At 34.6% G+C, this 16939-nt stretch overlaps 1 protein-coding gene across 1 annotated transcript in view; it reads left to right on the forward strand.

Annotated features, from left to right (window-relative positions):
* BRINP2 (BMP/retinoic acid inducible neural specific 2) overlaps nt 1-16939 on the forward strand; it is a 169198-nt gene that overhangs the window by 103402 nt on the left and 48857 nt on the right. Inside the window, exon 3 of the mRNA XM_031936934.1 lies at nt 14384-14574. Coding sequence (XP_031792794.1) covers nt 14384-14574 — 191 coding nt within the window. The remainder of the gene's footprint in view (nt 1-14383; nt 14575-16939) is intronic.

The following is a 16939-nucleotide window of genomic DNA, read 5'->3' on the forward strand; positions in this document are numbered from 1 at the left end:
AAAATTTGAGTTAGTCATTTTAGTAAAGATAGTATCAAATTTCTTGGTGAAAGGTTTTTCACCAATATTTTCCCCATTCATTTTACTTCATGCTAAAAAGCTACAAGAAGGAAAAAAAAAAAAAGAAACAGGAGGAAGGAAATGGAAAATAATTTAAGCTAAATATATAAACAACAACATAGGCATAGAAATAGTATATAAAAGAAAATAAAGTGTTTATGATTGCAAGTTTCCTAAGGGCAGGTGTTGTTTTGTTTTTGTTTGCACACCCTAGCTTTTAGCACAGTGTATTGTTTGCACACATTCACACACAATTAATGTATATACATTGAATTATAAATTGATATCCAACAATAATTTCCAGACATATGTATGGTTTTGTTTCAAATACAGCTTCTGAATTTCTGCCAAAGTAAATAATGTATTTTTTTCTTCTTATCTCCTTCACTGACTCCTCCTGACTTCTTGACTTCAATTTCACACCCACATACACATGTAACTTTCTGGTTATATGTATTAAAAAAAACCTAGACTTCCTATTACATCATTTACTAATTTATTTCCAATTCTTTATTTTAGATTTTCTTCTTTCTGATTTACAGTTTAATCAGGGAGGTGGAATAATCTAAGCATAAGAGTTTGAATTCTGACTTTGCCATTAAAATACTATGCCATTTTAAAAATGTCTGAATTTCAGAAAATAGGAATAATCATGCCATCTTAACTCAGCAGGATGGCAGAGTGGTGTAAATGCTGTCAGGTTCTTTGGAAATAAAAGAAATGTGTGTTTATCCAGCATAGTTGAAGGATCAGGTGCTGGATTAATCAAGTGTGCTTGTTTATAGTTGCCATATGTAGCATTTTTAAGGAATTAAAATATGATTAAACACACCTACCATTAAGCCTCAACAGAGGGTAATGAAAAACAGCTTGGTACAGCAATGAACTCTCAGCTTGGGAGGCAGGAGACCTACCATCTAGTCCCAGTTTGTCCACTTATAATAATTGACATTGATATAGATCTTTCAAAGTTGCAAACTACACAAATGATCTGAGTCAAACCTCACAATAGTCCCAGAAGGTAGATACTTCAGGCTCTCTTATGGCTAGATAAAGAAGGATACATATAGATACAGAAGGAACTTGGAAGCCATCATATTCAGTCCTCTTCATCTTAAAAAATGAGGAAATAGAGGTCCAGAGGGTTGAAATGATGTAACTATGGTCACACAAATAGTAAGCATCAAAAAGCTAATTTGGTCTTCCAGCTTCCTTCTCCAGAACTCTATTCATTGCACCAGTAGAGAGCCATCTGACCATGGGCAAGTAGGTTTCTCTCTTTGAGTATGTCTTTTAATAAATTAATGGCCTGAATGATATGACCTTTAGGTGTTCCAGCCCTAAAATTCCAAGTGTTATGTAGGACTCTTAATAGAATGGTTAATAAGCTTGCCCTGGTCTCCTGTGTGCCAACTTTTCTGATAACACTCTAACCCATGACAAGTGTTACACAAGTTGTCAAACCCAATATAATTATATCTGGGCCATAGTCAGTGTTGGGGTGGGAGCTGGCACTGCCCACTTTATGTTCCCTAATGAAATTTCAATCAATTAATCAATAAGCATTTATTAAGTACCTATCATTTGTCAGACACGGTACTAAGTATTAGGAATAGAAAGACAAATATGACATGGTTCTTGCCCTCAGGGAGCTGATATTCTAATAGAGAACAACATATACATTTGTGCACACACAGATAGATATAGATATGACAGTTTGGGGAGGGAAGGCACTAACAGCTGGATTGAATAGGAAAGACTTTACATTGCAGGTAACACTTCACCTGAATTTGGAAAAACTGCTTGAGGCAGGCAGAAATGAGTGGGGAGGAGACAATCAAGGCAAGGATACAGATATGTGAAAGGATAGTCACATGTGAAAAACAGAAATTTGGAATCGGAGTATGACTTGATAATATAATATGGGAAGGGGAGTCATGTATAAGAAGGCTGGAAAATGAGAATAGGATTGGGTTGTGAAGATCTTTAAATTCCTAATATGGGAGTTCATATTTCGTTCCAAAACTAGCACAGAATGACCTGGTAAGACCTATATTTTAGGAATAGGAGGAAATATATTCCAGACAGGAGTATGGAATGGAATGGGGAGAGACTTATAACAAGAGGACCATTTAAGAGGCAATCAAAATGGTCCAGGGTGATAAAGGCTGAACTAGGGGTGGTGACTTTGGAAGTGCTGAGATATTATAAAAGAACAAATGCCAAAGATAAGATTTGGCATCTGATTAGATATGTAGGTTAAATGGGAGTAAAGAATTTATGAAGAGAGTTAGGGTTTTGCAACAGGGTCATAGGGAGTAGTGGTAGACTGCAGAATACTGGAGGTGTTTGAAAGAGAGATGTGTATAAAGAGTATTTTGATGACCCATATAGAGTTTGAAGTTTCTGAGGGAGTTTGAAATAAACATTAAGAGTGTTTAATACAGAACAGGGATCAATAAGAATGCAAACTGAGAAGAGTCTATTAGATTTGGCAATTAAATTATGGAATATTACTGTTCTGTAAGAAATGACCAACAGGATAATTTCAGAAAGGCCTGGAGAGACTTACATGAACTGATGCTGAGTGAAATGAGCAGGACCAGGAGATCATTATATACTTCAACAACAATACTATATGATGACCAGTTCTGATGGACCAGGCCATCCTCAGCAACGAGATCAACCAAATCATTTCCAATGGAGCAGTAATGAACTGAACCAGCTATGCCCAGAAAAAGAACTCTGGGAGATGACTAAAAACCATTACATTGAATTCCCAATCCCTATATTTATGCACACCTGCATTTTTGATTTCCTTCACAAGCTAATTGTACAATATTTCAGAGTCTGATTCTTTTTGTACAGCAAAATAACGTTTTGGTCATGTATACTTATTGTGTATCTAATTTATATTTTAATATATTTAACATCTACTGGTCATCCTGCCATCTAGGGGAGGGGGTGGGGGAGTAAGAGGTGAAAAATTGGAACAAGAGGTTTGGCAATTGTTAATGCTGTAAAATTACCCATGCATATATCCTGTAAATAAAAGGCTATTAAATTAAAAAAAAAAAAAAAGATTTGGCAATTAAGAGAGCCTTGGTGACTGAAGTGGGCAGTTTGAAATGAGTGATGGAGTTGGAAGCAACAGTTCAGAGAATTTAGAAGAGAGTGGGAGAAGTGAGAGAGGAAGTACTGGGTAAAGCTGGTCTTCTTCAAGGAGTTTAGGAAGTAGAAAAAAAGATATGCTAGTAGGAGTGGTAAGACCTAGTAAAGACTTCTTTTTAACTGATTGTGACTTGGGAGAATTTGTAGGCAGTAGGAAAGGAGTAGACAGTAGATGGGAAAGGATTAAGAATTAGGGAGAGAAATTGTTGTACAAGATTAAAGGAGAAGTGAACAAAACTATTCTTCTTCCACAAAAGACATCTATTTCACTGCTATTAAAAGGTATCTATATTATAAGTTTTCATTTCCTCTTTTCATAATCATTGAAAGCACCTGCAGTCTGGCTTTCTACCTCATCCCTCTTCTGTTTTCTCTCTTTTTGGTGACCTCTCCTGGGGTTCAGTTATGATATCTATATAGAATACTCCCAAGCCTATATATTTTTAAATTTTTATTTAAATATGCATTGCTTACTGAATCATTTTGGAAAAGAGAAATCAGAACAAAAGAGTAAAACCATGGGAAAGGAAAAAAAAAAAAAAAAAGGGAACATAGCAGGTGTTTATTTGCATTCAGTCTCCGCAGTTCTTTTTCTGGATGCAATAGCAAAATTTTCTGGTATTTTCTGTCCAAATTTTATTGGGATTGCCTTGGATTCCTGAATCAGTGAGAAAAAACAAGCCTTTCATAAATGATTATTCCACATTCTTGTTATTATATATCATGCATTTCTGATTCTGCTTGTTTTGCTCAGCATCAGTTCATGTAAATCTTTCCAGGCCTTTCTAAAATAAGTTTGTTCATCATGTTTTATAGAACAACAATATTTCATTGTGTTCATATAGTATAACTTATTTAGTTATTCCCCAATCAACGAGCATCTATTTACTCATTTTTTTTTTCTTTTTGATTCTTTGCCATCACAAAGAGAACTGCTACAGACATTTTTGCACATGTGGGTTCTTTTCCCTCCTTTATGATTTCCCTGGGATTCAAATCCAGTAATGGCACTGCTGGGTCAAAGGGTATGCACAGTTTTATCGCCCTTTGGGCATAGTTTGAAATTACTTTACATATTACATTTCACAATTCCACTATTAGTATCCCAGTTTTCCACATCCTCTCCAACATTTTTCACTATCTTTTCCTAACATCTTAGCCAATCTTAGAGGTGTGAAGTGGTACCTCAGCATTGTTTTAACTTGCATTTCTTTAAACAATATGATTTAGAGCATTTTTTTTCTATGACTATAATTTCCTATGACAATGTCATCATAGGAAAATTGTGTGTTCATATCCTTTAACTGTTTTTCAATTGTCATTTTTATTATATTAGCTTGGCCTACCCCTGAGCAATTGATATTTTTCCAGGTGTTTAGATCTGACTTTATTTGTGTGAGAAGTGTTTTATAATTGTGGTTATATAGTTACTGGACTTGTCTTGGCACGGAGACACCCAAATATTTCATTTTCTCTAAAGTTATTTTAAATGGAATTTCTCTTTCTATCATTTGCTGCTGGGTTTTGTCAGTAATATATAGAAATGTTGATGATTTGTGTGAGTTTAATTTATATCTTGCAACTTTCTTAAAGCTGTGAATTGTTTCCAGTAGGTTTTTATATGATTTTCTTGGATTCTCTATGTATATCATCATATCCTCTGCAAAGAAAGTAGTCTTATTTCCTTGTTGCCTATTCTAATTCCTTTAATTCCTTTTTCTTTTCTTTTTGGTACAACCATCATTTCTAGTACAATGTTGAATAATAGTGGTGATAATTGGCATCTTTGTTTCACTCCTGATCTTAATGGGAATACATCCAGTTTTCTGCATTAAAATTATGCTTGTTGTAGGTTTTGTATAGATATGGCTTATTATTTTAAGGAAAGTTCTTTTTATCCCAATGCTTTCTTGTGTTTTTAATAGAAATGGTTGCTGTATTTTGTTAAAACCTTTTTATGCATCTATTGAGATTATCATATGATTTCTATTTGTTTTGTTACTGATATGGTTAATTATGTAATAGTTTTCCTTATTTGAACCAGTCCTGCATTCCTGATATAAATCCCGTTTGGTCATAGTGTCTTATCCTGATGATTAGTTGCTATAATTTCTTTGCTAATATTTTATTTAAATTTTTTGCATTCATTTGCAAGATTGGTCCATTATTTTCTTTCTTTGTTTTGGCTATTTCTGGTTTAGTTATCAATACTCTACTTGTGTTTTGGAAGGAATTTGGCAGTACTCATTCTTTACCTATTTTCCCAAATACTTTATATAGTATTGAAATTAATTGTTCTTTAAACTTGTTTTGTAGAATGTACATGTGAATCCATCTGGCCCTGAAGATATTTTATTAGAGAGTTCATTAATGTCTTTGTCAGTTTCTTTCTTTTTTTTTTTTTTATGTGACTAAGTATTTTATTTCTTCTTCTGTTAACCTGCGCTATTTATATTTTTGTAAATATTCATCTGTTTTCGTTAAATTGTCAGATTTGCTGCCACACAATTGGGCAAAATAGTTCCAAATTATTGCTTTAATTTATTTTTCATTGTTGGTAAGTTCTCCCTTTTTATTTTTGCTTTTGGTATTTTTTTCTTTCCTTTTTCTAATCAAATTTAACATTTTTTCATAAAATAAACTCTTAGCTTTAGTAGGTAATTCAGTTTGTTTAGTTTCCAGTGTATTAATCTTTTCTTTGAGTTTCAGGATTTCTAATTTGGTATTTAATTGGGGGTTTTTATTTTGCTCTTTTCCTAGCATGCCCAATTCATTGATCTCCTCTTTTTCTATTTTATTCATATAGATATTTAGAGATAAAATTTGCCCTTAAGAACTGCTTTGGCTACATCCCATAGATTTTTGTATGTTGTTTCTTTATTGTCATTTTCTTGGATGAAATTTTGGATTGTTTCTATGATTGGTTATTTGACCCACTCTTTGTTTGAAATTAGATTATTTAATATTCAATTGGTTTCAATCTGTCTTTTCCTGGCCCTTTATTGAATATAATTTTTATTGCATTGTAGTCTAAACAGGAAGCATTTATTATTTATGCCTTTTTGCATTTGATTGTGAGGGTTTTTTTGCCCTAATTCATGGTCAATTTTTCTGTAGGTGCCATATACTGCTGAGAAAAATTCCTTTCTGTCCCTAATCAATTTTCTCCAGAGTTCTATCATATCTAGTTTTCTAGGATTCTATTACCCACCTCTAGTTTCTTTCTTGTTTATTTTATGCCTAGATTTGTCTGATTCTGGGAGGGGAAGTTTGAGGTCCCCACTAATATAATTTTGCTGTCTATTTGTAACTGGCTTTTAATATCTTCTCTAGAAATTTGTATGCTTTACCACTTGATGCATATAAATTTATTATCAATACCACTTAATTGTTTATGGTACCCTTCATCAAGATGTATTTTCCTTTTATATCTCTTTTAATAAGATTTTTTTAAATTTTGCTTTATCTGAGATCAGAATGGCTACCCCTGTTTTTTTTTTTTTGTTTGTTTGTTTGTTTTGTTTCTTTACTTCAACTAAAGCATGAGAAAATCTGATCCAGCCTTTTACCTTTCTTCTGTATGTCTCTTTGTGTCAAATGTGTTTCTTGTAAACAACCTATTGTAAGATTCTGTTTTATTAATCCACTCAACTATTTCTTTCCATTTTATAGGAGAGTTCAACCTGTTTACATTTATCATTATGATTACCAGCTCTCTTTTCTCCTCCATTCTATTTTCTCCCTTCTATATACTTTTGTTCTCTCTTTCAAATCTGTCCTTCCTTAGTAGAATTTTTAAACCCATTCCACCCACTATCTGCCCTATCTTTTATCACCCTTCCCCTTCTCTTTTTTCCCCCAGTGTTTCTGTTCTCCCTTCTATCCAGCCCCTCCTTTTTCTATCCTATTTCTCCTCCTCCTTCTTTATATAAGATAAAATTTTATACCCAACTGAATAATTAAGTCATTCCCTCTCTGAGCCAAAATTGATGAGATCAAGCTTCAGACAATATTCATCCCCTTTCCCTTTTTTTCTCTCCATTATAAGTATTTTGTGCTTCTTTGTGTGATCTAATTTGTCTGATTATACCTCCCCTTTCCTCTTTTTCCAATACAGACCTTTTTTCTACCCCTTACTGTCTTTTTGTTTCATAATATCACATCAAAGTTCATTTATAACCACACCCTCAGTCCATGTGATGTCCCCCTCTATCTACTCCAGTAACAGCTACATTTATCGAGAGTTACAGTTATCATTTTTCCTATCTGGGGGGGTGTAAATATTTAAACTTTTAAATAATACATGCTTTTCCCATCTACCTTTCTATGCTTCTCTTGAGTTCTGTGTTTAAAGATTGAATTTTCTGTTTAGTTCTGATATTTTCTTTTCTTTTTTTTTTCATTTTAATTTCTTTTCTTTTCTTTTCTTTTTTTTTTATTTAATAGCCTTTTATTTACAGGATATATGCATGGGTAACTTTACAGCATTAACAATTGCCAAACCTCTTGTTCCAATTTTTCACCTCTTACCCCCCCCACCCCTCCCCTAGATGGCAGGATGACCAGTAGATGTTAAATACATTAAAATATAAATTAGATACACAATAGTTCTGATATTTTCAATAGTAATGATTGAAAGTCTCTTACTTCATTGAAAATCCATCTCCTCCTCTGAAAGATGATGGTCAGTCTTGCTGGATGATTAATTCTTGTTTGTAACCCCAAGTCCTTTATCTTCCAGAAGATGGTATTCCAGATACTCTGATCCTCTATTGTAGAAGCTGCTGGATCTTGGGTAATCCTACCTGTTTCTCCCTGACATTTGAATTGCTTTTGTTTGGCAGCTTGAAGTATTTTTTTCCTTGAGATTGTAGTTCTGGAGTTTTGCAACCTTAAAGTTTTCCTTGTGAGATCTCTTTCTAAAGGTGATTGATGAGTTCTTTCAATGACTATTTCCCCCTCTCTTTCTAGAATATTGGGGCAGTTTTCCTTGATGATCTCTTGAAGAATGCTATCCAAGTTCTTTTTTTTTTTTTTTTTTTTTTTGGTCATGGCATTCAGTAGGCCAATAATTCTTAAATTGTCTCTTCTGTATCTATTTTTCAGATCAGCTGTTTTTCCTTTTTTTTTTTTTTTTTTTTTGGCTTTCTTTATTTTTCTTATATTTCTAATCTGTTTCCTTTTTTATTAGAGTTTTTTATTTTCAAAACATATTAATAAATAATTTTCAACATTCACCCTTGTAAAACCTTATGTTCCAATTTTTTTCTCCCTCTCCTCCCACTCCTTCCCCTGGATGACAAGTAATCCAAATATGTAAAACATGTGCAATTCTTTTATGCATATTTCCACAATTATCATGTTGCACAAGAAAAATCAGATCAACAGGGGGAAAATGAGAAAGAAAACAAAATGCAATTAAACAACAAAAAAGTGAAAATACTATGTTGTGATCCACACTCAGTCCCCAGAGTCCTCTCCCTGTGTGCAGATTACTCTATTCATCACAATGCCATTAGAACTGGTCTGAATCACCTCTCTGTTGAAGAGAGGCATGTTTGTCAGAATTGTTCATCATATAAACTTGTTGTTACTGTGTACAATGTTTTCCTGGTTCAGCTAATTTTACTTCACATCAGTTCATGCAAATCTTTCCAAGCCTCTCTTAAATCACTCTGCTGATCATTTCTTATAGAACAATAATATTCCATAGTATTCATGTACTATAACTTAATCATCCATTTTCTAACCATTTTTAAGTGCCATCCATTTAGTTTTCAGTTTCTTTTGACTGCTTTCCCAATGAAGTATTTTACATTTTCATCTTTTTTTTTTTTTCCTTTCATTCTTTTTAGTCTTGTTTGGCTGATTCTTGATGTTTCATAGAGTCATTAGTTTCCACTTGGCCCATTCTAGTTTTTAGTTTATGATTTTCTTCAGTTAGCTTTTGAATTTCTTTTCCTACTTGATTAATTCTACTTTTGAAGATATAGTTTTGTTCAGTGAATTTTCTTTTGCATTTGGTCAATTATATATATTTTTTTAAGGAATTGCCTTCCTTTCCCCAGATTTTGAGTCTCTCTTGCATATCTGTCATTTCCTTTCTCATGTTTTCTTCTATTTATCTTAATTGCCTTTTAAAGTATTTAATGATTACTTCCAGGATGCTTCTTTGGGTTTGAGAACAATCCATATCACTCTTTGAGATTTCCTCTATGCATCTAACAGCTTTCAAAGCTTAAGGTTCTTTTTGTTTCTTGCTCATTTTCTTTCTTTTTCTGTTAGTATTCCCTCTTTTTTTTTTTTTTTTTTTCACTTTTCTCATTGAGTTCTGTTCCTGGGGTAATGGGGTGCTATCCCAAGCTTTCTGTACAGCTCTGAGTGTTGACTTTGGGCACAGTGGCCCCTTGTGTTTGCAGAGGGTAGCTGTATCTGCTATTTCTAGAAAATAGCCTCATTTCCCAGAATTTGCCTTCTGAGCTGGGATTGGAGGTTGCCCCTTTGTCTACTCCTTTACTGAGCTAGAATGGAGGGTCTCAGCTGTTGGTCTGCTATGATTAAAACCCTTTTACTCACTTTCCCAGACTCTCTGAGCTGGGCTGAATACCCTTTTCACCACAATTGAGATAGACCTTTCTTCAAGTGTATCCAGTCTATGTTGAGCTGGAAAGTGATTTCATTCTGTCAGACTTTGTTCAGAGCCTTGGTTGCATGTGGTTTTCGAGGTAAACTGGGAGAACTGAAGCAGCTTCCTGGCTTTACTCCGCCATCTTGGTTCTATCCTCTCAGGTCTATGTTGACCATATCTGAATCTGAGAGGCTATTAGAGTGTCTTGTGCTCCAGTTCATATCACTAATATCCTATTGTCTATTTTTTTTTTATTGGATGTTCTGTAGTCATTTAAAAACTAACATGTCTAACCAACACAGCTTATTATCTTTTATCACCTCCCCCCAAACAAACAAACAAACAAACAAAAACCTAATTCCTTTTTTAACTTTACCATTTCCATTGAGACTGCTATTATTCTTCCAGCTGCACAGGTTTACAGCTTTGGTTTCAGTTAATCAGTCAGTCAACATGCGTTTATTAAACAATCTATACCAAACATTGAGCAAGGCATGGAGTTATTAATTCAAAGAATAAAGCAATCCCTAAATACAAGAAACTTATATTCTATTGAAGTGGGGAGAGAGATCACAAGTGCACTTAAAAGATAACTAGATAATAACAATGAATGGCAAAAGTTTAATACAGTATTGTTAAGAGTGACAGTAGAGATTATGGGAATCAGGAGGAGGTATTCAAGGTGTCTATCTAAGGAAGAGAAGGATTCCCAGAAGGATATGGGAAGGAAGAACATTCCAAGCACCAGGGCAAGCCAGTACAGAGGAGACATGCATAATTTCTCATTCCATATTCCACTCATTCAAGTCAGTTGGCAATTTTTGTCATCTCTATTTTTACAATATTTTAAAATATACCCCTTGCTTTCTGCTCACACAATTTTACTTCAGATTCTCATCACTTGTAATATGAACTTTTAGAGTTTTAGGTATAAAAGAAAGCTCTTAAAATAACATCCCAATTGTCCTCCCCAAATCAAATGTCTCCTGACTCCAATTCATCTTCTACCCACCTTCCAGTGTGGTTTTGCTAAAACTAAGGTCTGACAATGTCACTGCCCTGCTTGGTAAACTACAGTGCCTTCCTATCCCCTCTGGATAAATAAAAACTCATTTGTCATTTGAAGCTCTTCATATCCTGTCTCTATCCTACTTTTGCCAGCCTCTTTGCACCAAACTCCCAAGCCCACAATGGTCCAGCCATAATCGCCAATTTACTGTTCCTCACATGGAACTCCATCTTCTATGTCCTTTGCATTCATTGGCTGTCCCAAATACCTGGAATGCTTTCTCTCTTCACCTCTGTCTTTTGGGATCAATGTTCTTTAAGCCTCAGCTCAAAAATGTTTTCCTACCCAAATCCTTTCCTACTTCTCCAGCTGTTAGTATTTCCCTTCTCTATACATTACTTTTTTTTTTTTTTAATGTGTTTTCCTTGTATGCATATATGTTTTCTTCTCCTATACATTGCAATCTCCGGGAGGTCATACTGTTTCACTTTTGTCTTTATTTCTTTAGTCCCTAGTATACCGCAAGCACTTAACATGTGATTGTCTATTGATAATTTTTTTTTTATATACTATAGTCATGACAGAGCAGGGATCCAGATTGTATACAATTAAATTTATTTTGTCTTACGGCAGTGATGTGTCCTTGAACAGTTAAAGATAAAAGGCAACATTTTATATATCATATCTCATTTTTTTACTGACTTAAAATGATAATTTCAGGGATGAATTATCTTTATTTCTATTTGATCTTTAATTAGTCATGGTTATTTCATTTCTCTGATTATTCCTGGATAGCCTGTCATGCAGCAAATGATTTGTAAATAGCCATTTAAATGGGGTTGGTGAGGAACTGTTTTCAGGAGGCAAGTCCTTTCGTAAATTAAAGAATTCTTTCATAATTATAATGATATTAGACTTTTATATATTGTACAGAACTTTAACAATAGTGGAATATATGGCACTTTACCCTAGGACACTGAAAATTAAAGGGAATAAAAATTTAATATCATATTTTGACTATGCAAAAGCTACCCTACTAAAGAATGCCCAACATCAAATTGAATTAGTCTTAATTGAATTATCTTTACTTCCTGAATCATAATATTGATTTGAGAGCATTTTTTCTGCTGTTTGTCCTAGGGACAATCCATGATACCTGCCCCAGGTCTCAGAATTTCTGGTTATTTTATGATGTTGAATTTTATTAAAATAGGAAACTATACAAAAAGAGTATGAGACATTCATTACCATAATGGGTTACAGGTAAGTAATCCTACAGGAACAAAGCTAACTCTTTAATTGGTATAGAATGAAATGACAACTCAGTCCACTTTGAGTTCAGAGTAATCATTCTTAGATTAAGAGGATTTAGTTGAGTGGCCACCCTTGTACTATATGGTCACAGAGTTCTGTGATTCTGACCACCAGGAACTTTGAGAATCTTCTCTCCCACTAAGCCACCTAGAAGAAAACATCAGCCACTATGCTCTGTGAAGTGATTTGAGAGAAAGCTCTTTTGACAAACACTCTGTAGTTTAATTAAAGTTTAGCATTTCCTACACAAAGGAAGGAACTGATAATATGTTATTATGAACTTGCCTGCTTAGATAAATAAAGCCACACAGTGGGAATAGCAAAAGATTTCCATTGGAGTCACATATTATTATTCCACCCATCTTTCCCTGTTTTCTCTGGCAGCATTCAGTATGTGCCCCTCTTTTCAGTCTTAGGTCTCCAGAATTAGTCAGAAAGAATTCCAGAACCTAAAATGGGGGTAGTTGGACTGCTTCTTTTTCACCAGTACACTGCTAGCATAACTCTACAGATAAAATGATCACATAGATGGAGACTGACAAGAATCTCAGAAGCCTAATAGTCCAATTCTCTCATTTTATACCTAAGGAATCTGAGATATAGAAAGATGATGTGATCTTCAGTGTCACACAAGTAGAAATTTTTTTTCTTTTTTTTTTTTTTTACTTAATAGTATTTTATTTTTTTTCCCCAATTATATGTAAAGATAGTTTTCAACATTCATTTTTGTAAGACTGAGTTCTAATTTTTCTCCCTCCTTGTTTTGACTTCTTACTCTCCAAAACAATAAGCAATCTGATGTGGGATATACATGTACAATCATGTTAAACATATTTCTATATTATTCATGTAATGAAAGAAGAATCAGAACAAAACCGGGAGATCAGTCTTTGGAGTAAAAGAGGGGAAACTTTCCATATATGGGGGACTGATTTCTGTGTCCCTGATAATAATCCAGTGTCACTCAAAGTATATGCCATGTGGTCCAGTTATATAAGGACAAGAGTGGGAATGGGGAGATAGATAAAGGGAATATCAATCTAAGGTCTTTTTTGCTGCTGTTGTTGTTGTTTGTTAAGACTGTCCTTAGGAGTAGATGAAATCATCAGAAACGTCTCTGCTAATTTTTAAATTGATGTTTGAGATTCTAGAAGTTTCAAGTCTTTTGGTTAGGAGACTGTCTTCTATTAAAGTAGAAATATGCCTGGAGAGAGATAGCATGTTAGATGTATCAGTCATTTTCATTTTAGTATGAATCTGTAGTAGATAATCCTTTTTCTGCTAAGAGAAAGCTAGCTAAATAGAACTTTAAGAAATTGTTGTTAAATATTTCCCAATTACATATGATTTTTAAATCAAAAACAACATAAAGAAAAAGTATGCTTCAGTCTGCATGTAGAGTTCCCCAGTTCTCTCTCTGGAGGTAGATAGTATTTTTCATTAAAAGTCCTTCAGGGTTGTTTTAGATCGTTTTATTGCTGAGAATAGTTATGTCATTCTCACAGGTGACATTTGTCCCTTATTGTCCCATATTGCTATTACTGTGCATAATGTTCTGGTTGAACTTCACCTTATATCAATTCATGTAATTCTTCCTCGGTTTTTCTGAAATCATCCTGCTTGTAATTTAGTATTTCACCTGCTGCTAGGATAAGGGTCCCTTATGGTCTCTAACAAGTTGCCAGAATGACTTACAATCTCTGACTTGAGGGCTCCTGAAGCTGATGCTAATTCTGTGACTACCACCTAGTCCCTGCTGTGGGACTGAGCCAACTTCTCCTCCCTTGTCACAAATATTTTCTTCTAATTCACAGTGTTAGTTTGACCTTGAAGTATATCTCCCTCTGGCCTTTTGTTGGTTCTGTGAATTTGATTTGAGGTATTATTTTACAGTTGTTCGGAGGGAAATGTTGGAAGAGCTCAGCTGAAAGTTTTCTTTACTCTGTCATCCTGACTCTTTCCTCCACTCCTCAGAAGTCATTAAGAACAACTTTTAATGATATTAGGCAAGGAAAGTGAGCTTTCCTTTCAGCAGGGACTGCATGTGTCTGGGTCTGGAAGAGGAGTACTGAAAGGGAGAACGAAGGAAAGAATGCTGAAGACAATTATGTTTGACTTCAGAATCTTGTCTAATGGATACTCTTTCTCATTGGCTTCCTTGACTTGAACTTATCATTTTTTCCCTTTAAAATTTCTTCCAGAGAGTTTGCCCGATGGAAAGTGAACAACTTGGCTCTCGAAAGAAAGGACTTTTTCAGCTTACCATTACCTCTTGCCCCAGAATTCATCCGGAACATTCGCCTTCTGGGAAGGAGGCCCAGCCTACAGCAAATTACAGAAAACCTCATCAAGAAGTACGGCACTCATTTTTTACTCTCCGCAACTCTTGGAGGTAAGTAAGCAGTCTCTCTGACTGATTCCCAGGTCATAATTTAAAGGGTTTTACAAGCATGTGAGGTTATTTCTAGTCATCCCTTTTTATTCCCTGGGTCCTTTTCCCTCTTGAAAATATAGAGTGAGTTAAATCACACTGACTCAAATAAGATGTTCTAAATTCTTTTAAGGAAAAAACAGTTAATGTGGGATGACCTTGGTAGAATATTTACATATATATGAGGATGTCTGGGAGATGTACCCTGAAAAAACAGAGTACAGGTGGAGGGAACAGATAATAGGTAAGGATAAAGATGAATGAAATTTGAAATCAGAGGTTCTTAATCTAGGGTTCCTTAAGATACATAGGTGGAATAGTTAGTCATTTGCTAATTTGTAGGACTTTGAGTAAATCATTTAAGTTCTGGCTCAATATATACCAGGTGGATAATAACACCTACCTCTCAGAGTTGTTGTAAAAATCAAATGAGATAATATCTGTAAAGCTCTTCACACATAGTAGGCACTCAATAAATGTTTGTTTCCTTCCTTTTTTTGGACATGTTTTAAACATATTTTATTTTTATTCCAATAAAATTTTATTTGCGTTTGTATCATCTTCCTTTCTAATTCAATGCATTTATTTTATGCTTTTAAATGTATTTTTTTCTGATAAGGGGCCATAAATTTTGATAGATTACCAAAGGGGTCTATTACATAAATAAAATATAATAATAACATATAACAACAATAAAGAGGGAGAGGGAAAGAGAAAAAAGAATGAAATTTTGTTCCAAATTACTTTAAGGCCTCTGCCAGCAGGGGGAGCTAACATTTTTCCCTCACGTGAGTTTTGTTAAGGATGCATTGTCAGTCCCTTGTCTCCTACTTTCTTCAGGGTTGGATTATTTCCTAGCAACAGAGAAAAAGCAATCCTTTGTTGTGTTTGTAGTATCAGGCTTAGTAAGGAATGGCAATCAGATCCTTATGTCCCTTAGGCACCTGGAGCCCTGGGATCTGCCTTTTCCCTAATGGGGAAAGCTAAGATCCCAGCAGAAGTGCATCCACACTTCCCCAGAAAAAAAGTGCATTTGTTATTGCTCTGAGCTTTCTGGCTGAAGACTCAGAAAGGCGCTCCCAGAGGAATCCAGTCCATGTCTCTACATGATGGATGTATTTGGGGGTCAAAGAATTCAAGCATCTGAATTTGGAGACTTCCTATGGAAGAAAGAAGCATCCTGGGAGGAATATATAGACACCTCACTTGAATGCTCAAGAATAGAGCTCCTGTCTCACTTGGGACAGTTTTATACAGGTTTAGTTTGAAGTCCTGGAATGATACTGTGAGAATGGGCTCTTACGAAGTTAAAAATCAGAATACAAAAAGGAAGGGAGTTAGTGTTCTAAAATTCTATATTCCTAGTAGGAAAACTTGATCAATTAGACATATTGTTAAGGTGTGAGATTGAGAGCATTACCTGGACCTGCCTGGGTCTTTTATTCATATATTTCTGAAGATAGAAAGGATCATAGAAATCAATCAATCAACAAGCATTTATTACACACCTGCAATGTACCAAATACTACTTACTAGATGGTAAAGAAGCCAAGACAAAAAAGCAATCCTTATCCTCAAAGAGTTTATACTCGAGTCAGAGGATAGGCGACAAATCTGATCTAGAGTTGGAGCTGGGTAAGGTGTGAGAAGTGATAATATACAAAAACAATAGATTCTTTTTTGGAAAAGAGAATAGTAGAATTAAACTGGTTAATTCATTAAAAAGTTTGAGATTGAAAAGGGAGGAAAGTACAATCAGAGCAAAGGCCTAGGAGAGCCCTGAAGCATTAATGATTGAAGGATGAAGTCTCTGGTATTCATACTGAGGATGAAAATTAGGTTTAAAAGAAATAGGTTTACAAAGAGATGCTGATGATGATAGCAGTAGCAACACATATTTACGTGGTACCTTGAGGATGGCAGAGTGATTTACAAATATTAATTCATTTTGTCCTCAAAACAACTCTGGGAGGGAGATGCTGTTATTATCCCTATTTTCCAGAAAAGGAAACTTAGGCCAATAGAAATGACATGTTAGGAGCTGTTGACTGGAAAATGGCATGTCAGTTGTCATGATAGGAAAAGCTCGGGGATGATGGTAAGTTCAAAGATGTGATCATTCCCATATGGAGGTATGGATATTCTTTGCCGAAGTCCCTTAGTATAAGGGTAAATCTTAAGTAAAGAGGAAGATTGTGAACTGGGTGCAAAGTTTCTTAAGAAAGCAGTAGAATAGTCCAGAGGATTAAAAGATAATGCCATCAGAATCTAAATTGGGTGATAAATTTTGTTAGAGTAGACCTTAAAGAAGTTGGTTTAGACCAAC

The sequence above is a fragment of the Sarcophilus harrisii genome, chromosome 4 (genome assembly GCF_902635505.1).
Source record: "Sarcophilus harrisii chromosome 4, mSarHar1.11, whole genome shotgun sequence".
NCBI lineage: Eukaryota > Metazoa > Chordata > Mammalia > Dasyuromorphia > Dasyuridae > Sarcophilus > Sarcophilus harrisii.